The sequence below is a fragment of the Neophocaena asiaeorientalis genome, unplaced genomic scaffold (assembly GCF_003031525.2).
Source record: "Neophocaena asiaeorientalis asiaeorientalis breed wild unplaced genomic scaffold, Neophocaena_asiaeorientalis_V1.1 scaffold113, whole genome shotgun sequence".
In the NCBI taxonomy this organism is placed as follows: Eukaryota; Metazoa; Chordata; class Mammalia; order Artiodactyla; family Phocoenidae; genus Neophocaena; species Neophocaena asiaeorientalis.
This window is the reverse complement of record NW_020172316.1, coordinates 3,684,057-3,707,013: the sequence shown is the minus strand read 5'-3', so window position 1 is coordinate 3,707,013 and position 22,957 is coordinate 3,684,057. Positions and strand designations below refer to the sequence as shown.

General features: G+C 38.3%; 1 protein-coding gene across 2 annotated transcripts in view; it reads right to left on the bottom strand.

Annotated features, from left to right (window-relative positions):
• PDE1A (phosphodiesterase 1A) overlaps positions 1-22,957 on the bottom strand; it is a 249,836-nt gene that overhangs the window by 29,430 nt on the left and 197,449 nt on the right. For both annotated transcript variants that reach the window (XM_024766769.1, XM_024766778.1), the window contains exons 11-13: positions 8,634-8,715; positions 6,061-6,181; positions 4,858-5,003 (exon numbers count right to left, since the gene is read on the bottom strand). In XM_024766769.1, the coding sequence (XP_024622537.1) occupies positions 4,858-5,003; positions 6,061-6,181; positions 8,634-8,715 (349 nt within the window). The remainder of the gene's footprint in view (positions 1-4,857; positions 5,004-6,060; positions 6,182-8,633; positions 8,716-22,957) is intronic.

Sequence of the window (22,957 nt, the reverse complement as noted above, 5' to 3'; positions counted from 1 at the left end):
TTTTTTTTTTTTTTTTTTTTTTTTTTGCAGTACGCGGGCCTCTCACTGCCGTGGCCTCTCCCGTTGTGGAGCACAGGATCCGGACGCGCACGCTCAGCGGCCATGGCTCACAGGCCTAGCTGCTCTGCGGCATGTGGGATCTTCCTGGACCGGGGCACGACCCGTGTCCCCTGCATCGGCAGGTGGACTCTCAACCACTGCACCACCAGGGAAGCCCCAGTTCATTTCATTTTTACTTTTCTTCTTGTTTCCCTATCTCTCTTGGACCCAAACCAATGATGTGACATCATGTTACCCATCTAACACATTGCCTACATTATTCCCACTTGCCCAATTTCCCTGTTTCACTTGCCTCCTGTTATTTCTTGCATGTCAGCCAAGCTCCACATCCCAGATATTGTGCTAGCCATTTCTTCTTTCTGAAAACTTATTCCCCCACCTCTTATGCCAGACCTCCCCATAAGTCTTTCTAACCTCCTCCATGTATTTATTTACATTATCACTTTCTCAGTAAAGCCTTTCCTAGCCACCTTATTTAAAACTTCAATCCTGCTCCTAATTCCCATTCTTTCATGAAGGTAGGTATTATTGTCTCTTTAGTTTTTTACTGTATCCCAGAAGCACAGTAAATAATAATTACAATAATAAAAGCCAACTCATGTAGTAGCTACTATTTTAGGTACTTGTAAGCAGATTACGTAAATCAACTCATTTAATTCTCCCAAAAACCGATGTGGAGAGAGAGGACTTCCTGTTACAGTGATGTAAAGAGGCCGAGGGTTTCCGCTCCACAGAAAACAAGTATACAGTTGGAAAACATTAACAAAAACAACTATTCCATCACACCGGAAATCAATCAAGGCAACACGACACTCTGAGAAGCATTTATTGAAAAATTTCTGGAGATTCAGGTAAGAACAAGAGGAACCTGTGACCTTCTTGCCTGGAGCTACTCCCAACCTCCTCCGCCAACCCCAGCTTGAGAGTGGAAAACAGCTTTGCTGCCAGAGGAGGTAGACTCAGTTTGGGTTGGGACAAGAGGGAAACAAAACCCTGTTTTCTCCAACATAAAGTGGTGGATTTAGTTTAGAATAAATGGGGAAAACCCACAGCTTTGCAAGCCTGAGATTGTGGTCCAAGTTTGGGGTAACTGGTAGACCAGCAGGATTTAAGAGAAAAATCCTAGCAATCAAAGAGCGCTGGAAGGGCTGAGATAGCTCTCCACTGATTATCTGAGGAACATCTCTGACTGGCTGAGGAAGAACCTTGAGAGGGTCTTCCTGCACTAGTCTGATTTTTCAAAACAATGTTAGAAAGCAGTCTCATATTCTTGAATTTCAAGAAGATGTTTTAAATGTTAATTATTAAATATAAAGTCTGTATTTCTAAAACTTTAAAAAAATATCAGTTACAAAGTTTTCTAAGGTTTTTGTGTTATTTGGTGGAAAGGTAAAATTATTGGTTAACCTCTTTGTTATTTACTATTGATTATACATTTAAAATCTTCTAATTAATTATGAGAATAATAGGAATAGAGTGCAAATGTTTCAAACCATAAAGGAAATAAATTAGGATAGAACAAAAACTTAAGCAGTAAAAATGAAGGCAAGAAAAGTGGGGAAAAAAAATAGTAGATTAGGACTATCCCTCTGAATGAAAGAAATGGACGGATATTGAATTTTCTTGAATGTTCTTTCTGCATCCTTTGAGACGCATTTTTCACCTTTTATCATTAATACGGTGAATTGCAGTAATAGAATTTTTAAATGTAAAATCAAATTGGCACTTCTGGCATAAACCCGATGTGGTAATAAATTCAGTCTGCAAACCTATGACTTCAGTAGAGGTAAACAGGTGCCCTCAGGAGAGATTGTGGCTCCAAAGTTTCCTTATTTCTCTGAATTTCTGTTTTATCTTTATTTGGACAGGTCCTAAGGGTGTCAATTTCTTTTCAACAATATTTCATCCAGCATTGTTAGTTGTTTTTACCATATTTCTTTAAGTTTATCTAGATCACCATTGCATGGGAAATAGAAACCAAGTGTACAATTTTATAAATAATGAAAATTGGACATTATTTGCTTTATTCAAACTATGTGTACTCTACACAAGTACCCCTTGGAAATTATATTATCAAAATACTTTATAATTTTAATTTGCTTAAAGCCAGACTTCCTGTGCTCAAATCTTGGTTCTACATTTTCTAACTGCAGAACTGAGTTATTATTACTCAATTCCAGAAATGTAAGTTGAAAACTTTATGCAAATCTAAAATTTACCTCTGTGTGCGACACAACATTCAATAGAGCACAGTGCCAGAAAGTTTATTAGAAAGGGAGCAATTGTAGCCCTAATACAATTTTGACACAATGTTTTCTTTTATGACAAATAGGTTCCAGGTGATGGGTTGATATTTGGGGTTCACTGTTGTTCATTTTAGTTAAACTTTCTTAGAACAGAGTGTATCTTGGTCAATTGGATTCTTTGGATTTGTTGAAGATAAATATTTCAAGTCAATTTTTTCAAACTTTCTTGAAAGATAGTGGGAGAGTAAAATAGGAGGGAGTGGGAAAAACCTTGGGGTAAAGAATCAGTTTTGACTCTAGTGCTTAGAAGCTGTGTGATCCTCGGTTTCCAAACGTATAAAATGGGGATAATACTTTCTACTTCACAAGGTTGTAGGAGAAAATAGGACAATACGTCTAAAATGCCTGGTACATAGGAGGGGTTTCAGAAATCTTGTTTCCCTCCTCTCTTCCCTTCATTGCTGAAAATCTAATATATTCATTCATTTTCCTTTCTGAATGAATATATTCAAAGTGAAGTTTAAGTTTTCATTCATTCTTTCATTCAAAACCACATTCAGTAAATAATTTTACAGCACCTGTAGTATGCCAGGGACATGCCAGCTCTGAGAAATAATGACAATACAATAGATATTGTTCCTGTTTTCAAACAGCTTATGGTCTAGCGATTTATATCTTATAGTGCTTCAGGGTCAATATCATGAGTATAATTTGTTCATATAGAGGGGAAATTCTAGTCACTTGAAGTCTCCAGTTAGATGGGTTTGAAAATGTTTTAGTATGGTCATCTGGATCTTGTATTGTGTGATGTTTTTTATTGAGTGACAATAATGTATCATTACAAAGACCCTTCGTAAGGGCCAGGAATAGCTATATAATTGCAAGGCACAGTGCCAAATAAAAATAAGGCCCCTGGCTCCAAATTTTTTAAGAATTTCAAGATGATGATACTAGAGTATTTAATTATGCATAGGGCCATTCTGAGTGGGGGGTGGGGGAGGAACTGTGTGAACCCACAGGTTATACATCGAGGAAGTGGTCCTTGTAATGGCTGTATAGAGCCACAAATGTTTGGGAAACTCTGTTTCCTTTCAACTAAGATCAGACTTAAGTGGCTGGGAGAACACGAGTTACAGACTCAGATGAAGGCATTAGGTTGGTATTTTTTAAAGTTTTCTAATAGCAGAAGTGGAGAAATAATGCAGCCCCATCCAGGATTAACTAACTATTTAATTAAACAAATATTTACTGAGTGCCTGTGATATGCCCAGCACTGTACCAGGAGCTGAGGAAACCCTGGGAAACACAGCAGACCACGACTCGACTTTTGAGGATTGTACGTTCCCATGTGGAAGACAGAGGATAAGGAAAGGAATAAATCAACATCATTGATTATGGACTAGTGATACCACTTTGAAATGACTAAACTGGGTTTGAATAGGGGAAACCAGGACAGAGGACATTACTTTTAGTGGTCAAGGAGGGTCTCTTTAGTGGGCGGCCGAGCATTGGGTTTTAGGTCACTGCATTTGTAGAGAAAGAATGAATTTCAGCTCCTTCACTTACTAGTTGTGGGATTTGAGGCCAGTCACATAACTGTCCTCTGCCTCAGTTTCCTTATCTGTAAAATGGGAATGATAACAGTAAGATCCATGTGAGAATTTAAAAAGTTATTAAGTACTGTGTTTTTCAAATTAGAAATAAAATACAGATTGCAGAGGGAGGAACACTCCAGCCAAGGAATGAATCAGCCAGCCAAGAAGGAATCAGCCTTGCAAAAGCTCCAAGAGGAGAATTCCTGGCTGAAGAAACAATCATTGCAAAGGCCCTGGGGTATTATAAGAACCTGCCAGAATGCCACTGTGCAGGGAGTATAAAGCATGAGAGAGATAGGTCTATGGGATGCAGCATGAAAGGAGATGGGCCAGATGTGGAATTTGAAAGCTAATTTCCTGCATGAAGGATAATGACTGATACTAACTCACATGCCTTGGAAACCAAATAGACTAATTAATCTGAATAAAAAACATGTCAGAAATACAGAGCTAGCCTCCCATTTGTTTTCTTTGGTAGCCGATTACAAACGATTCTCCCAACTCATCCGTGAACCTGTCAGCCAAAGAAGTAACTTAGCAAAGCTGAAAAAAACATATACTCAAATCTCTAACACTAAGTGTTGAATTCCTAATGCAACACAAAACTACTTGGAAAGCCTAAAACACAGGATCAAAAGCACCTCTAGAAATGAACAGGACGTTACTGCGTCACATAAAGTCTTGTCGCTCTTTTATTGTCCCATCCTTCACATCCACTTCACTGCCACCCATGTCAATACTTCTGCAGCCCACATGGCACAAACAGAGCAGAATATCTTTTTATTTAACATACAAACCAATTTTCTTATGAGTAGTCAAAGGGTAGCCAAATTCTAAACACCTCCAAGGGCTTGCATATTTTATAAAAGAAGAAATCTAGGGGGAATAAATCCAATATCTCAGAGGAGGAGTTAGGACAGAGAGAGACGGCAGTAAGCCTTCATAAACAACCGTACCTTGAGCAGCTAATTCTTTCCACCTCTCTTTGTTCTGCTGGATGATGTCCGCCAGGTTGTTTTTGAAGCTCTTCAGGTCCACGCTCGCAAGGGAGTAGTCTGGGGAATAGGTTCCATCATTCATGGTGCCTTTCATATTTGATCGTCTAGAGGAATGAGAAAGATGTGATAAACATAAAGGTGCTTGAGCTAATAGTAACCACCAAAGAAAACAGGAAATACCAAGGGCAGTATATGGGATGAGGAAGCAAAGCCTGAAACACGTTACAAAACCAGCTACAGAAGCAGGAAGGCAGCTGCTCAGGCCCAGTTTTGAGCGCCTGTCAGAGCTGCTCACCTCCCACCTTCCTCCCCTCATGGAGAGGGCCAGGCTCTGTTGGGATTCCCAGAGCAGCAGGTCAGGGCCCACATGTATTACGGGGTGCGGGTGGGTGAGGCCTAATTAGAGCAGGAGAACCTTGAGATGAGCTGACTTAGCGGTGAGTCTACCGGTGAGCAGCACAGCGGCATCACCCTTCTGGAGCTAAAAGTGGGGTAATGGTCCCTGCCCTTCCGTCACCATTTAATCTCTAGGATAATGTGGATCTTTCTCAGGTAGAACATTCCCTCAGTTTCCTCATTAGGGCAACATTTAGGAAATGTTGGTATGTTGTTTGGAAAAACTATGTGTTCAGATGGACAAGAATTTAGCATAATTTTTCTGCAACTGGAAGTTTTAAATAACATCCCTTAACACATTTATCATTGAAAAAAATCTAGATTGAAATATTTTAAGTTACATGTTATACAGATCCACTGTATTCATGTCATCTAAAAGGCTAACTTTGATGTAGGCATCTTTCTAGACATACAATTGGGCTGTGATTGATTTGTTAGCAAGCCAACACAATGCCCGTCTCCCAACTGCCCACCACTACCAGACATGTTACTATATACAGGACATAATTCATACATTTTAATGAAAATTAAAATAATATTTATTCTCTTGAGTATTGAATACAATTCTGTTATACTCCTTAGTACTTTGATGTTTTTTGTAGTGGACATCAAATTCCTAATTTCAAAGGCAGACGCAATATATTGCAGAGCCATTAGGTGGCAATACTACCTAATAATTCTTCTAAGAATTTCCTGCCTAATGTAAGGAATAATAAAGATAATCATAAGTAAAAAGGAAAAGATGCAAAAAAGAAAACATCAAACCTGCTTGCTCCATAGGAAGGAGTTTTGGTTTTTGAGTCTTCCTCTATAAGAGGAATAATAATTTTCTCTGTTGAGTCTGTCAGAAGAGAAAATGTCGGCTCTACTATGAAATCAATGAAACCTACAAAAGCAAAAACATAAATAAATATATATTCAAGTGTTACAATTTCCTGAATTCTAACAGTAATAATGCAGAGATTCTGATGCTCCTGATAACAAGTTTCAACTACAACATTGGTTCAGCTTACCGCTTGCAATTTTTTTTTTTTTTCTCCTTATGCGGGCCTCTCACTGGTTGCGGAGCACAGGCTCCGGACGCGCAGGCCCAGCGGCCACAGCTCACGGGCCCAGCCGCTCCGCGGCATGCGGGATCCTCCCGGACCAGGGCACAAACCCGTGTCCCCTGCATCGGCAGGCGGACCCCCAACCACTGCGCCACCAGGGAAGCCCATTGCAATTATTTTTAATCCAAGAACACAATCTTTAGAGAGAGTTTAACTGTTCTACAAAATCATCTCTCAAGCAGTGGAAGTGATACAATTTAAGCTTGCTAACTCAAGTGTGTTGGGTTTCCTACTTAATATTCAGCCTCATCTTATTGTTAACAATAATTTCAGATCTAACCAGAGTCGATCTATTTTCCTCTGTTAATGAGAGGGATCACTCTTCTTTCTGAAAGGTCTTCACTTGTTCGTTGAATTTTATTATTGACTAACAAGAAATAATATGTAAGCTCCAAAGAAACTAAATAATTGAAGTTTTTTTCTCAAGCCACAGGAAGGCAACCACTTTTTTTTCTCACACTGTATCAGTCAGAGCTTTCTGCCAGTGTGTTAATATTTCAAATTGCTGTTTATTATTCCCAGGATGTAAAGCTTTAAGTTCGCAGCGTGTGGGCGTATTCTGTTAAATCAGAACAGAGAACAGCATTAATCCCGCCACTTTGAGATGACAGGATTGAATAAAGAATTTTACATTGAAAGTACTCATCAAACTAGAAAATGACACACACAGAGAGTGGGGCACAGTCCTTTAGGGAGCATTTACCACCTGTGTTTAGGTGGAGGAGGAGACAAGCTCTGTGTACATTCAACACCCGAGGTCCCAGGAGAGGTGTGGTGCTGGAAATCAAGCACTTGTTGCCTTAAACACAACTGGGAGCAACAGACTACCATCTGAATATAAGAGAACACTGCGGTGATGCCTTTTAAATGATAGTGTCCTGGGAGATATCTATATTTAAAAAGTATCCTATCCATCAGAAACTTGCATAAAGTAATTCACATTTCAAGTAATTGTATTCACCGTAGCATACATTAAGATGCATTTTTTTTTTTTTTTTTGCAGTATGCGGACCTCTCACTGTTGTGGCCTCTTCCGTCGCGGAGCACAGGCTCTGCACGCGCAGGCTCAGCGGCCATGGCTCACGGGCCCAGCCGCTCCGCGACATGTGGCATCTTCCTGGACCGGGGCACGAACCCGTGTCCCCTGCATTGGCAGGCGGACTCTCAACCACTGCGCCACCAGGGAAGCCCTAAGATGCATTTTTAATTCAAAAATTTCAATAGTTTTGTGTTTGAATTGATGACTTCAAGTTGAGTCAATGTTAATTGACCACCAGGGTGTTCTTTCACGTTTTGTCTATGGTTTTAAATGCCTGGGATCTAGAGACTATCAAATGAGTCACCTCTACGAACATGGCAGCAATTTACATTACGGCAATAAGCCTCACACACTTCTATTCTTCTCAGCTTGCCCAAGGAGGTCCTTAACCTGACATATTCACAACTTCTAAACTATAAGAGTCACCTGTGTTACGGTAGCTAGGAAAACAGCTGTTGGAACGTGGGTAGGAAGAGGGGAAAGGTGAGAGCAAGAAGCTTTCTGACAGCTGACCACCACTTTGTAGGAGGTGGTACCAGACCAACTAGAGAGGTAAGGCAGTCATCCTTATATTTATTGATCATATAGATCAGTAATGAAGATGCTGGCCCAGGGAATAACTATTACAAATATATGAACCATGCAGCATAGCAATAATATGTTTTAATCATGGGCTGGACTTGAAGTCTCCAATATAAGCACAAATGAAAAGGATAAATATGGTTGGGAGCAATATCATTTTACAGATTTCCTGTTGTTGGCTTCCCTATTCATATCATAAGAATTTTTTTTCCCAAAAGAATATGAGCTAGTATATTAAGAATATTATGCAAACAGTGATAACAGATATATTAATATTTTCATTGGATTGTCCTAAATACAAAGGATTAAATTACAGAAAATAATCAGCAACAAAACAACAAGAAATGCTGTCTCTTGCAAAAGAAGAAAGTCCTCTATTTTGTAAAAGGATTACAAAGAGAATAACAATTATTCACTAATACTGCTTTATTGAGTTCATTTTGTGAGAATGTTTCAAAATTCTTCATTCACCACCATATAGATCAGTCTAAAGATCAAATTCGTCATGAATATGGAGTGAGGTTTTCATGGGTGAAAAACATCATGTATCCATTTGAAAACTGACAGGCACACACCCGCTCTCCTCAACCACCAATCCTCAGTATTACCTATTTGGGACTGCGCCACCATCGTTGACTTCCGATCACAAAGTGGGGAAAATGGAAGCCCTAATTCAGCTTCTTTATCTCCCTGCGGAAAGGAAAGCCCATTAGTACAGACTTGGTGTGGAGAAACTAAAAGCAGCTTAGATAAAAAGGCTTAAAAAGCTGCATATTTTATTTCTTAATTAGCATTGTGTATTTATCACAAAACAAAAAGCTATTGTTCAAGTTCATATAATTTTACTCACATGGTCTCCTTTTGGGGATATGTTGCATATGGCACACATTGCAGAAGTAAAAAAACATGAACATTTTCAGCACCTAGAGACTCCACATTGGTATTACAACCCCTTGATTATAAAGAGACAAACCTTTGCTCTTTGGAATTTTCTAAAGTCACCATAAAATAGTCATCTCGGTGTGTTATTTGGCATTTAATTAACAATCCATCTCATGGATTTCTCTGCTTCATTTTTCCATGCCAAATACATCAGCAGACCTTCAGTATCAAGAATTCATGATTGGATGGCTTTTTAAATTTAAAAGTGTATGAGCATTTTGAAACATCTTTTTACTTATTAACCAAGTTTTACTGAATCTCCTACAGTAAGTAATGAGGAATATCTGCAACATTCTTACATTATGTGTGCATAGATTTTATTTTAATGTATTCTTCTCAGAGAAAATTGAAATGTCAATGATTTTTTATTATTTGGTCTTATCAATTGTAGATTGAGCACAAAGGTTAAAGAATTCCGTTTTTGTTTGGGTTTAACATCATAATTAGATTTTCGTTTCCTGAAATAAAGGTGGCTGCTCTGGACAAAGCTTTATCATGATAAGGTTTATCAAACATTGGTTCTTTGCATTCAAGATGTGCTCACAAAGAAAAAGGAGGTAGGATACTTCACTTGCCCCATTCACTTCAACTGCCCAGACGTTTGAAAGAATGCTTTGGGTTCTATTTTCTCCTAATCTGTTGGTTGTATACCTTCATGGGGTACACTGGCCTTGCATAAGACCACAACTTAGAATATATGGTTGAGATCAGGGGACAAAAGGGAGTGGCCTTTACTTTGTAGAAGAGCCCATATTACAAGGCAAATCTGTCTGAGAACTTCAGTTTCCTTTGCTTCCTCTAGCAGCTTTTCATCATGATCTTTACAACTTTATGTCAACATGTGGCTTTAAAGTTTTTATTGATGATGTTTTCTAGTGCATTTACGCTAAACTATGCCTCTGATTAGAAGGGAGAGGAAGTTTGAAATGAGAATTGCTTGGAAAAATCTAGATACAGTCACCAAAGAAGCAGGCAAAGTAGCTACAAATAGGAATGTTTCACTATGTCATGACTTAGAGAAAATAGGGCAAGAATTTCTGTGACCTCTCCCAGCAAGCCTCACCATTCCCCAAGAGAATAACATCCATTCCATTTGGAATTAATATTTATACTTGGCTTAAGGGACAGATGCGGGGGGGGGGGCAGAAATTACTGTCATTAGCCTTGGAGTCACAAGACACAGAGCTAAATCACTGCTGTTCAACAGGCTGTCTCTGTTACTTCAGACACATCACAGACTTTGCCGAAATGAATTCTCCTCTGTTACCCAACTCGGTGATTTAGGTTGACTTGTTTTTATGAATAAGGATATAATAGTATCTACCTAATAGGGTTATCCTGAGGTTATCTAAGATAATTTATGTGAAGCCTAAGGACACTGACTAATATATAGTCAATAGTCATTAAACGTTAGCTAATAAGAATCATAATTCATAATACTAGCTAAAACACAGAGCTGTGCAAATTAGAGGTATTTATGAAGTCTAAAGCACATCTTGGATGGTATTAAACCACAAGGAAAAGGATTACTACTTAATTTACATGTAATGGAGAGGCATTGGCTTTTCCCCTCTTTATTCTATATGGAATTGACATAAGAGGAATTCTACTTTTGAAACACTAATTTGTCGGCAGTGTGGGAGATGGCTTGGGGTAAGTTAAGGGTGAGCCTTGTGCTTCAAACCTGAATGAAAAGGAGACTTTGGGGCCACTAATAGAAATAAGATGATCTGGATGAGGGCTTGATTTAAAGACTATTATGAATTTGATTTTAACATGTTGAGAATAAAGTGAAAGAATAATATTAATAACTTGCTAAAATATAGATGATATTACTATTATTAAAGTAGAAATAAGGCTACTCATAGACTTCATGGGAAATGTGATATTGGGGATTCCTTTGTTTTTAATTTAATTAATTTATTTTTTTATACAGCAGGTTCTTATTATTCATCTATTTTATACGTATTAGTGTATACATGTCAATACCAATCTCCCATTTCATCCCCCCCACCCCACCCCGTACTTTCCCCCTTGGCATCCATATGTTTGTTCTCTACATCTGTGTCTCTATTTCTGCCTTGCAAACCAGTTCACCTGCACCATTTTTCTAGATTCCACATGTATGCGTTAATATATGGTATTTGTTTTTCTCTTTCTGACTTACTTCACTCTGTATGACAATCTCTAGGTCCATCCACGTCTCTACAAATGACCCAATTTCATTCCTTTTTATAGCTGAGTAATATTCCATTGTATACATGTACCATATCTTCTTTATCCATTCACCTGTCTATGGGCATTTAGGTTGCTTCCATTACCTGGCTATTGTAAATAGTGCTGCAGTGAACATTGGGGTTCATGTGTCTTTTTGAATTATAGTTTTCTCTGGGTATATGCCCAGTAGTGGGATTGCTGCATTATATGGCGATTCTATTTTTAGTTTTTTAAGGAATCTCTATACTGTTCTCCATAGTGGCTGTATCAATTGACATTCCAAACAGTGCAGATGGTTCTCTTTTCTCCACACCCTCTCCAGCATTTGTTGTTTGTACATTTTCTGATGATGCCCATTCTAACCAGTGTGAGGTGATACCTCGCTGGAGTTTTGATTTGCATTTCTCGAATAATTAGTGATATTGAGCACATTATTGATAATGTGCCTCTTGGCCATCTGTATGTCTTATTTGGAGAAATGTCTGTTTAGGTCTTCTGCCCATTTTTTGATTGGGTTGTTTGTTTTTTTAATATTGAGCTATATGAACTGTTTATATATTTTGGACATTAATCCTTTGTCCATTGATTTGGTTGCAAATATTTTCTCCCATTCTGAGGGTTGTCTTTTCATCTTTATAGTTTCCTTTGCTGTGCAAAAGCTTTTAAGTTTCATTAGGTCCCATTTGTTTATTTTTGTTTGTATTTCCATTACTCTAGGAGGTGGGTCAAAACAGATCTCGTGTGATTTATGTCAGAGTGTTCTTCCTATATTTTCCTCTACGAGTTTTATAGTGTCCAGTCTTACATTTAGGTCTCTAATCCATTTTGAGTTTATTTTTGTGTATGGTATTAGGGAGTGTTCTAATTTCATTCTTTTACATGTAGCTGTTCACTTTTCACAGCACCAGTTATTGAAGAGACTGTCTTTTCTCCATTGTATATCCTTGCCTCCTTTCTCATAGATTAATTGACCGTAGGTGCATGGGTTTCTCTCTGGGCTCTCTATCCTGTTCCATTGATCTATATTTCTGTTTTTGTGCCAGTACCATATTGTCTAGGTTACTGTAGCTTTGTAAAATAGTCTGAAGTCAGGGAGTCTGATTCCTACAGTTCCGTTTTTTTCTCAAGATTGCTTTGGTTATTTGAGGTCTTTTGTGTTTTCATACATATTTTAAGAGTTTTTTGTTCTAGTTCTGTAAAAAATGCCATTGGTAATTTGATAGGGATTGCACTGAATCTGTAGATTGCTTTGGGTAGTATAGTCATTTTCACAATATTGATTCTTCCTATCTAAGAAAATGGTATATCTCTCTATCTGTTTGTGTCATCTTTGATTTCTTTCATCTGTGTCTTATAGTTTTCTGAGTACAAGTTTTTACCTCCTTAGATAGGTTTATTCCTAGGTATCTTATTCTTTTTCTTGCAATGGTGAATGGGATTATTTCCTTAATTTATCTTTCTGATCTTTTGTTGTTAGTTTATAGGAATGCAAGAGATTTCTGTGCATTAATTTTGTTTCCTTCAACTTTACCAAATTCATTGATTAGCTCTAGTAGTTTTCTGGTAGCATCTTTAGATTTCTGTATGAATAGTATCATGTCATCTGCAAAGAGTGACAGTTTTACTTCTTCTTTTCTGATTTGGATTCCTTTTATTTCTTTTTCTTCTCTGGTTGCTGTGACTAGGACTTCCAAAACTATGCTGAATAATAGTGGTGAGAGGGGACATCCTTGTCTTGTTCCTGATCTAGAGGAAATCTTTCAGTTTTTCACCATTGAGAATGCTGTTTGCTGTGGGTTTGTCGTATATGGCCTTTATTATGTTGAGGTAGGTTCCCTCTGTGCCCACTTTCTGGAGAGTTTTTATCATAAATGGGTGTTGAATTTTGTCAAAAGCTTTTTTTGCGTCTACTGAGATTGTCATACGGTTTTTATTCTTCAATTTGTTAATGTGGTGTATCACATTGATCGATTTGTGTATGCTGAAGAATCCTTGCATCCCTGGGATAACTCCCACTTGATCATGGTGTATGATCCTTTTAATGTGTTGTTGGATTCTGTTTGCTAGTATTTGTTGAGGACTTTTGCATCTATATTCATCAGTGATATTGGTCTGTAATTTTCTTTTTCTGTAATACCTTTGTCTACTTTTGGTATCAGGGTGATGGTGGTCTCGTACAATGAGTTTGGGAGTGTTCCTTCCTCTACAATTTTTTGGAAGAGTTTGAGAAGGATGGGGGTTAGCTCTTCTAAATATTTGATAGAATTCACCTGTGAAGCCATCTGTCCTGGACTTTGTTTGTTGGAATATTTTTAATCACAGTTTCAATTTCATTACTTGTGATTGGTCTGTTAATATTTTCTATTTCTTCCTGGTTTAGTCTTGGAAGGTTATACCTTTCTAAGAATTTGTCTATTTCTTCCAGCTTGTCCATTTTATTGGCATAGAGTTGCTTGTAGTAGTCTCTTATGAGGCTGTGTATTTCTGCGGTGTCAGTTGTAACTTCTTTTACATTTCTAATTTTATTGATTTGAATCCTCCTCCTCTTTTTGTTGATGAGTCTGGCTAAAGGTTTATCAATTTTGTTTACCTTCACAAAGAAACAGATTTTAGTTTTATTGATCTTTGCTATTGTTTTCTTTGTATCTATTACATTTATTTCTGCTCTGATCTTTATGGTTTCTTCCCTTCTACTAACTTTGGGTTTTGTTTGTTGTTCTTTCTCTACTTCCTTTAGGTGTAAGATTAGATTGAGATTTTTTTTGTTTCTTGAGGTGAGATTAAATTGCTATAAACTTCCCTCTTAGAATTGCTTTTGCTACATCCCATAGGTTTTTGATCGTCTTGTTTTCATTGTCATTTATCTCTAGGTATTTTCTGATTTCCCCTTTGATTTCTTCAGTGATCTCTTGGTTATTCCGTAATGTATTGTTTAGCTTCCATGTGTTTGTGTTTTTTATGTTTTTTTCCCTGTAATTGATTTCTAATCTCATGGCGTTGTGGTCAGAAAAGATGCTTGATATGGTTTCAATTTTCTTAAACTTACCGAGGCTTGATTTGTGATGCAAGATGTGATCTATCCTGGAGAATGTTTCATGTGCACTTAAGAAGAAAGTGTAATCTGCTGTTTTCAGATGGAATGTCCTATAAATATCAATTAAATCGGGGCTTCCCTGGTGGTGCAGTGGTTGAGAATCTGCCTGCTAATTCAGGGGACATGGGTTCAAGCCCTGGTCTGGGAGGATCCCACATGCTGCAGAGCAACTAGGTCCGTGAGCCACAACTACTGAGCCTGCACTTCTGGAGCCTGTGCTACACAACAATAGAGGCCGCGATAGTGAGAGGCCCGTGCACTGCAATGAAGAGTGGCCCCCACTTGCCACAACTAGAGAAAGCCCTCACACAGAAACGAAGACCCAAGACAGCAAAAATAAATAAATTAATTAATAAACTCCTACCCCCAACATCTTCTTAAAAAAAAAAATCAATTAAATCGATCTGGTCTATTGTGTCATTTAAAGCTTGTGTTTCCTATTAATTTTCTGTCTGGATGATCTGTCCATTGGTATAAGTGAGGTGTTAAAGTCTCCCACTATTATTGTGTTACTGCCGATTTCCTCTTTTATAGCTGTTAGCATTTGCCTTACGTATTGAGGTGCTCCTATGTTTGGTGCATATATATTTATAATTGTTATATCTTCTTCTTGGATTGATCCCTTGATCATTATGCAGTGTCCTTCCTTGTCTCTTGTTACATTCTTTATTTTTAAAAATCTAATTTATCTGATATCAGTATTGCTACTCGAGCTTTCTTTTGATTTCCATTTGCATGGAATATCTTTTTCCATCCCCTCACTTTCAGTCTGTAGGTGTCCCTAGGTCTGAAGTGGGTCTCTTGTAGACCAAATATATATGGGTCTTGTTTTTGTATCCATTCAGCAAGCCTGTGTCTTTTGGTTGGAACTTTTTTTTTTTTTACGGTACATGGTCTCTCATTGCTGTGGTCCCTCCTGCCGTGGAGCACAGGCTCCGGATGCACAGGCCCAGCAGCCACGGCCCACGGGCCCAGCCGCTCCGCGGCATGTGGGACCCTCCCAGACCGGGGCATGAACCCGCATCCCCTGCATCGGCAGGTGGACTCCCAACCACTGCGTCACCAGGGAAGCCCCTGTTGGAGCATTTAATCCATTCATGTTTAAGGTAATTATCGATATGTATGTTCCTATTACCATTTTCTTAATTGTTTTGGGTTTGTTTTTGTAGGTCCTTTTCTTCTTTTGTGGTTCCCATTTAGAGAAGTTCCTTTAGCATTTGTTGTAGAGCTGGTTTGGTGGTGTTGAATTCTCTTTTGCTTGTCGGTAAAGCTTTTGATCTCTCCATTGAATATGAATGAGATCCTTGCCAGGTAGAGTAATCTTAGTTGTAGGTTCTTTCCTTTCATCCTTAAAATATGTCGTGCCACTCCCTTCTGGCTTGTAGAGTTTCTGCTGAGAAATCAGCTGTTAACCTTATGGGAGTTCCCTTGTATGTTATTTGTCATTTTTCCCTTGTTGCTTTTCATAATTTTTCTTTAATTTTTGTCAATTTGATTACTATGTGTCTCAGCATGTTTCTCTTTGGATTTATCCTGCCTGGGACTCTCTGCCCTTTCTGGACCTGGGTGGCTATTTCCTTTCCCATGTTAGGGAAGCTTTCGACTACAATCTCTTCAAATATTTTCTTGGGTCCTTTCTCTCTCTCTTCTCCTTCTGAGACCCCTATAATACGAATGTCAGTGAGTTTAATGTTGTCCCAGAGGTCTCTTAGGCTGTCTTCATTTCTTTTCATTCTTTTTTCTTTATTCTGGTCCATAGCAGTGAATTCCATTATTCTGTCTTCCAGGTCACTTATCCATTCTTCTGCCTCAGTTATTCTGCTATTGATTCCTTCTAGTATATTTTTTCATTTCAGTTATTGTACTGTTCATCTCTGCTTGTTTGTTCTTTAATTCTTCCAGTTCTTTATTAAACATTTCTTTCATCTTCTCTATCTTTGCCTCCATTCTTTTTCTGAGGTCCTGGATCATCTTCACCATCATTATTCTGAATTCTTTTTCTGGAAGGTTGCCTATCTCCACTTCATTTAGTTGATTTTCTGGGGTTTTATCTTGTTCCTTCATCTGGTACATAGTCCTCTGCCTTTCCATTTTGTCTATCTTTCTGTGAATGTGATTTTTGTTCCACAGGGTGCAGCACTGTAGTTCTTGCTTCTGCTGTCTGCCTTCTGCTGGATGAGGCTATCTAAGAGGCTTGTACAAGCTTCCAGATGGCAGGGACTGGTGGTGGGTAGAGCTGGGAGTTGCTCTGTTGGGCAGAGCTCAGTAAAACTTTAATCCACTTGTTTGCTGATGGGTGGGGCTGAGTTCCCTCCCTGTTCGTTGTTTGGCCTGAGGCAACCCAGCACTGGAGCCTACAGGCTCTTTGGTGGGGCTAATGGTGTACTCTGGGAGGGCTCACACCAAGGAGTACTTCCCAGAACTTCTGCTGTCAGTGTCTTTTCCCCCCAGTGAGCCACAGTCGCCCCCCACCCCCGCAGAAGACCCCTCAACACTAGCAGGTAGGTCTGGTTCAGTCTTCTAAGGGATCACTGCTCCATCCCCCTGGGTCCTGATGTGCAAACTACTTTGTATGTGCCCTCCAAGAGTGGAGTCTCTGTTTCCCCAAGTCCTGCAGAAGTCCTGCAGTCAAATCCCACTAGCCTTCAAAGTCTGATTCTCTGGGAATTCCTCCTCCCATTGCCGGACCCCCAGGTTGGGAAGCCTGACGTGGGGCCCTTCACTCCAGTGGGTGGACTTCTGTGGTATAAGTGTTCTCCAGTTTGTGAGTCACCCACGCAGCAGTTATGGGATTTGATTTTATTGTGATTGTGCCCCTCTTACCATCTCATTGCAGCTTTTCCTTTGTCTTTGGATGTGGGGTATCTTTTTTGGTGAGTTCCAGTGCCTTCCTGTTGATGATTGTTCAGCAGTTAGTTGTGATTCTGGTGCCCTCGAAAGAGGTAGTGAGCGCACATCTTTCTACTCTGCCATCTTAAACAATTTGTCTGAAGCAAAGTCCTGGAGTGACACCCCACTGTTTGCAGCAGATGGCAGGCAGGACACCAGGGCAAGACACAGCAGCAGTCTTCAGTCAGGGATTCTTAATTGATGTATGCAAAGATGATCCATTGATTTTATTAGTTAAGGTGTTGGTGATATTTTAAAAGATGTAGTTTTATATCACTTAAGTTCTTTGACCTGAAAATTATTATTTGGGCCTGCAAAAGGCATTGTGATGATTTACCTTCCATGAGTTAAATTTCATGGAATGCTGGATAGCAACATTTTTATATAGGACTTAAGCATATGACAGACATATGCAGGGTTGATCTTCCTACAGATGAAGTGGGAGATTCTATATTCTATTTGCTTCTTGTACTCCACAATTGATTTAGAATATTAAGTTTCCATTGCTAAGCACATTGAATGCTATAGTGCAGTAATTATTTAACTTATTTATAAATATTTCAAAGTATCATTTATTCTTTAGGGTGAATAAAGACCATGAGTGCAAGATTAGTAGGGGGCCCTGTAGCCAGACTATGAGGGAATCAGAAACCCAACAGGACAAGGGAGGTTCTCCTAAGGGAGGGGAAAAGATATGTAAAGGGAGAGTCAGGAAACCTGAATATAAGTTTGACAAACTTTACAATTTTCCTTACTCTCTCCCATTTACTTTTCATCAAGATGAAATCAGAGGTCAAAAGCAATAGATTTTGTGTACATCAACTAGTTTATATTTTTCTTGGAGGTTGTTCTTTCATTTGAGGGTGCTGCTCATAGGAGGTCAAAAATATACTTTTAAAAATCAATAATTTACTGAATACATGTAAGTTCTGGTGTATTGAATCATACAAGTGGTTGCAGCAGAATTATAGGTTCCTAGGTCACTAAACTCAATTAATTAACCAACCACTTAATTATGCCCCTGGATCTCTGCATCTTTTCTTGGGGATATGCCTGCAGGTAGAGAGGCACAGAAAGTGGTTTCATCAACTTGGAAACACAAGATAGCCTGTTGTGCTGAGGCCTGATAGTTTTTGCCCGGCTTAGCAATTCCCTTGGGACTTGTTGGGGTTTCTTATTTGAAAGGCCATAACAAAGAACTAGTACAGGCATATCTTGGAGATTTTGTAGGTTTGGTTTCAGACCACCACAATAAAGCAAACATTGCAATAAAGTGAGTTATATGAGTTTTTTTGTTTCCTAGTGCATATAAAAGTTATGTTTACACCATACTGTAGTCTAATAAGTGTGCACTAGCATTGTATCTAAAAAAGCAATGAACATATCTTAATTAAAAAGATACCTTATTGCTAAATAATGCTAGCCATCATTTGAGCCTTCAGTGAGTTGTAATCTTTTTGCTGGTGGAGGGTTTTGCCTCAATGTTGATGGCTGCTGACTGATCAGGGTGGTGGTTGTTGAAGGTTGGGTGGCTGTGGCCATTTCTTAAGGTAAGACAACAATAAAGTTTGCCACATCAGTTGACTCTTCCTTTCATGAACGGTTTCTCTGTAACATGCAATGCTGTTTGACAGCATTTTACCCACAGTAGAATTCGTTCAAAATTGAAGTCAACCCTCTAGAAATCTGCTGCTCCTTTATCAACTAAGTTTACGTAATATTCTAAATCCTTTGTTGTCATTTCAACAATCTTCACAGAATCTTCACCATGAATAAATTTCATGTCAAGAAACCTTTTTTTTTGCTTATCCATAAGAAGAAATTCCTCATGAATTAAAGTTTTATTATGAGATTGCAGCAATTCAGTCACATTTTCAGGCTCCTCTTCTAATTCTAGTTCTCCTGCTATTTCCACATCTGCAGTTACTTCCTCCACTGAAGTCTTGAAACCCTAAATCATCCATGAGGGTTAGAATCAACTTTTACTAAACTCCTGTTATGTTGATATTTTGACTTCTTCCCTTGAATCTCAAATGTTCTTAATGGCATCTGAAATGGTAAATCCTTTCAAGAAGGTTTCTAGAAGGTTGCTTTGCTCTGACCCATCAGAGTTATCACTATCTGTGGCATGTATAGTCTTATAAAATGTATTTCTTATATAATAAGACTTGAAAGTTGAAATTACTCCTTGATCCATGGCTGCAGAATGGATGTTGTGATAGCAGGCATGAAAACAACATGAATCTTGTTGTGCATCTCCATCGGAGTTTTCAGGTGACCAGGTGCAATGTTAATGAGCAGGAATATTTTGAAAGGAATCTTCCTGAGCAATAGGTCTCAACAGTGGGCTTAAACTATTCAGTAGGACTTCCCTGGTGGTGCAGTGGTTAAGAATCCACCTGCCAGTTTAGGGGACATGGGTTTGATCCCTGGTCCGGGAAGATCCCACACGTCCCAGAGCAACTAAGCCCATGTTCCGCAACTACTGAGCCTGCGCTTTAGAGCCTGCGAGCCACAACTACTGAGCCCATGTGCACACCTACTGAAGCCAGCATGCCTAGAGCCCGTGCTCCACAACAAGAGAAGCCACCACAATGAGAAGCCTGCGCACAGCAACAAAGAGTAGCTCCTGCTCGCCACAACTAGAGAAAGCCTGCGTGCAGCAACGTAGCCAAAAATAAATAAATAAATAAAATATTCAGTAAGCCATGTTGTCAACAGATGTGCAGTCATCCAGGCTTTATTGTTCCATTTATAGAGTACAGGTAGAGTGGATTTAGTATACTTCTTAAGGGCCCTAGAATTTTCAGAATGGTAAATGAGCACTTCAACTTTAAGTCACCAGTTGCATTAGTCCCTAACAAGTGAGTCAGCCTGTCCTTTGAAGCTTTGAAGCCAGGTATTGACTTCTCCTCTCTATCTATGAAAGTCCTAGATGGTATCTTTTCCAATAGAAAGCCATTTCCTCGCATTGAAAATCTGTTGTTTAGTGAAGCCACCTTCATTAATTATCTTAGTTAGAGCTTCTGGATAACTTGCTGCAGGTTCTACATCAGCACTTGCTTCTTCACCTTGCCCTTTTAGGTTATGGTAATGGCTTCTTTCCTTAAATCTCATGAACCAACCTCTGCTAGCTTCAAAATTTCTTCTGCAACTTCCTTACCTCTCTCAGCTGTCATAGAATTAAAGAGAGTTAGGGCCTTGCTCTGGATTAGGCTTTGGCTTAAGGGAATGTTATGGCTTTTTTGATCTTCTAACTACACCACTAAAACTTTCTCCATCTCAACAATAAGACTATTTTGCTTTCTTATTCATGTCTTCACTGGTGTAGCACCTTTCATTTTCTTCAAGAACTTTTTCTTTGCATCCACAACTTGGCTAATTGGCAAAAGAGGCCTAACTTTCAGCCTATCTCAGCTTTCAATGTGCTTTCTTCATTAAGCTTAATCATTTCTAGCTTTTGATTTAAAGTGAGAGATGTGCAATTCTTCCTTTCACTTGAACACTTGGAGGCCATTAAAGGACTATTATTGGCCTAATTTCAATATTGCCCTGTCTCAGGGAATAGGGAGGCCTGAGGAGGGGAATGGCCAGCTGGTCAGTGAACGGTCAGAATACAAATAACATTTATCAGTTAAGTTCACCTTCTTGTATAGGCGTGGTTTGTGGCACCCCAAAACAATTACAATAGTAACTTCAAAGATCACTGATCAGAGATCACTACAACGAATACATATAATAATAATGAAAAAGTGTGAAATATTGTGAGAATTACCAAAATGTGGCACAGAGACATGAAGTAAGCAAATACTGTTGGAAAAATGGCACTGATAGACTTGCTTTATGCAGGATTGCCACAAACCTTCAATTTGTAAAAAACACAGTATCTGAGAAGCACAATAGAGTGAAGCACAATAAATGAGTTATGCCTGTAATTGTTTCTATGCTTTCCTAAATGGTGTGAAATACTCTGATAGCTGTCAACAAGGTGTCAAATCTAGTGATTTAGTGGCAACTTTTTTTCTTTTTCCCTTTCTGCATTTTCTGTGAAGCCAAAACAATTTCTATAGTTTTAAAGAAATGCAGAAGATAAGAAAGGGTGAAGTACAGATATCTTGAGAAACCTCTTGCGTTGAAGAGGTTTTGATCTCAGAAGCAACATCAACAGGAAGCATATAGGAAGCTCCTGACCACAGGGTTGGAGGCGACTATAAGGCCGAGGGTAGAATTTGAGGGACTGCCAGTCCGTCAAATTTAATTGTGAAAGGAGGGGAAGATGCACTAGTTTGGCCTTCTTGGAACAACTTACTTAAGGGATTTAGCTCATCTAATTACCTTCCTTCATTCCTTCTAAAAATGGGCCCTTCCAAATTCTAAGAAAGCCCCCAAACTGTATAAAAGTTTAATGATTATTATAGTAACATATTCACTTTCAGTAAAATTTATGATATGGTATAGCTGTATTTATGATATGGTATAGCTGTATTTTTGTGTTATAAATACTTTGCAGGACATTAGTACCCCTGTGTAATCAATGTTTGTAACACTTTTATGCCTCTTAATACTATAAGCTTTGGTTTTTTATCCTGGCTCGTGGCTACAGTTCTGTATGTTTGTGAAGTTTGGGGTTTTTTTTGTATCTATTATTTTTAGTGACAGATCCTCAGCTGAGAATGTACTAACTAAATATATTTTTATTGCTACAGAAAATACAATTTATTTTGAAATAACACACTTTATACTACTTCTAGCAATTCTGAAGAAAATAGAGGGGTCTTACTGTATACAATTTAGGGTAAAATAACCATTTTGAACTTTCTTTCCAAATAACTTGCATTTCCAATTATTTGTTTCTCCTTGTTGATAAAGTAATACTTATTGGCAAATGTAGATTTTGCTCAGATATAGATTCTTTTTTCATGTATCACACAAAAGGACTAGTTGAAGAAGGAAAAAATTCACATAGTATAAAATATGAACACATTTTAATGGAAACTATTTTTAAAAAATTTTAATTGTATTAACTTCTTGTTATCTTGCCAACCTAACATGTTCAAGAAAAGAATAAAAACAAAAAAACCTGTCTCCTCTACTAATGGTTATTTTCTTGACTAGTACTTCCACCTCTAATCTATCAGTCTTATCAGTCATAGTTGAAATGAATGCAGCATCTTCCAAATTCTCCCATTACAGTCGGGGGCAGAGGCAACTGTGTCGAGCTGTGTGAACACTTGAAGGGAGTGTGTTAACTGCATTCATGAATATCACAAGCTTGCTATGAAACATGCCTCAGAGAGGGGGACGTGCTTTACTTCCTTTACCATCAGCTGCTTACTAAGAATCAGAAATAAAAATTTGTCAAGACTGCAAATTCTAGATTCAATTTTAATCTCTTCTGGTTACAATTTCCCATGGTTTTACAAGGTGTACCTAAGTAGTTACGCCAAAGAATAGGGTAAAGCTGATGAGATTTTTAAGGATGATACAAAAGCTTTGAATCCAGAAATTGGTTTGTCCTCCAGAAATACACTGTGTTTTAAAAATTTTAATGTCTATTTAAGCCCATTTGTTAGTTAAAATGAACTTTGTAGAAAAATTAATGAAAAATTGACTTAGGAGACAATGCATCCCAAATTTTTTCTGGATTTTTCTAAAACATATACATATATATATATACACACACACTCACACACACATATATATACACATATCTATCTATATATATATCACATACATGCACACACATAAATTTTATTGTTGCTCTTGAAAGTTCCAAAATTAGCTCCTTCC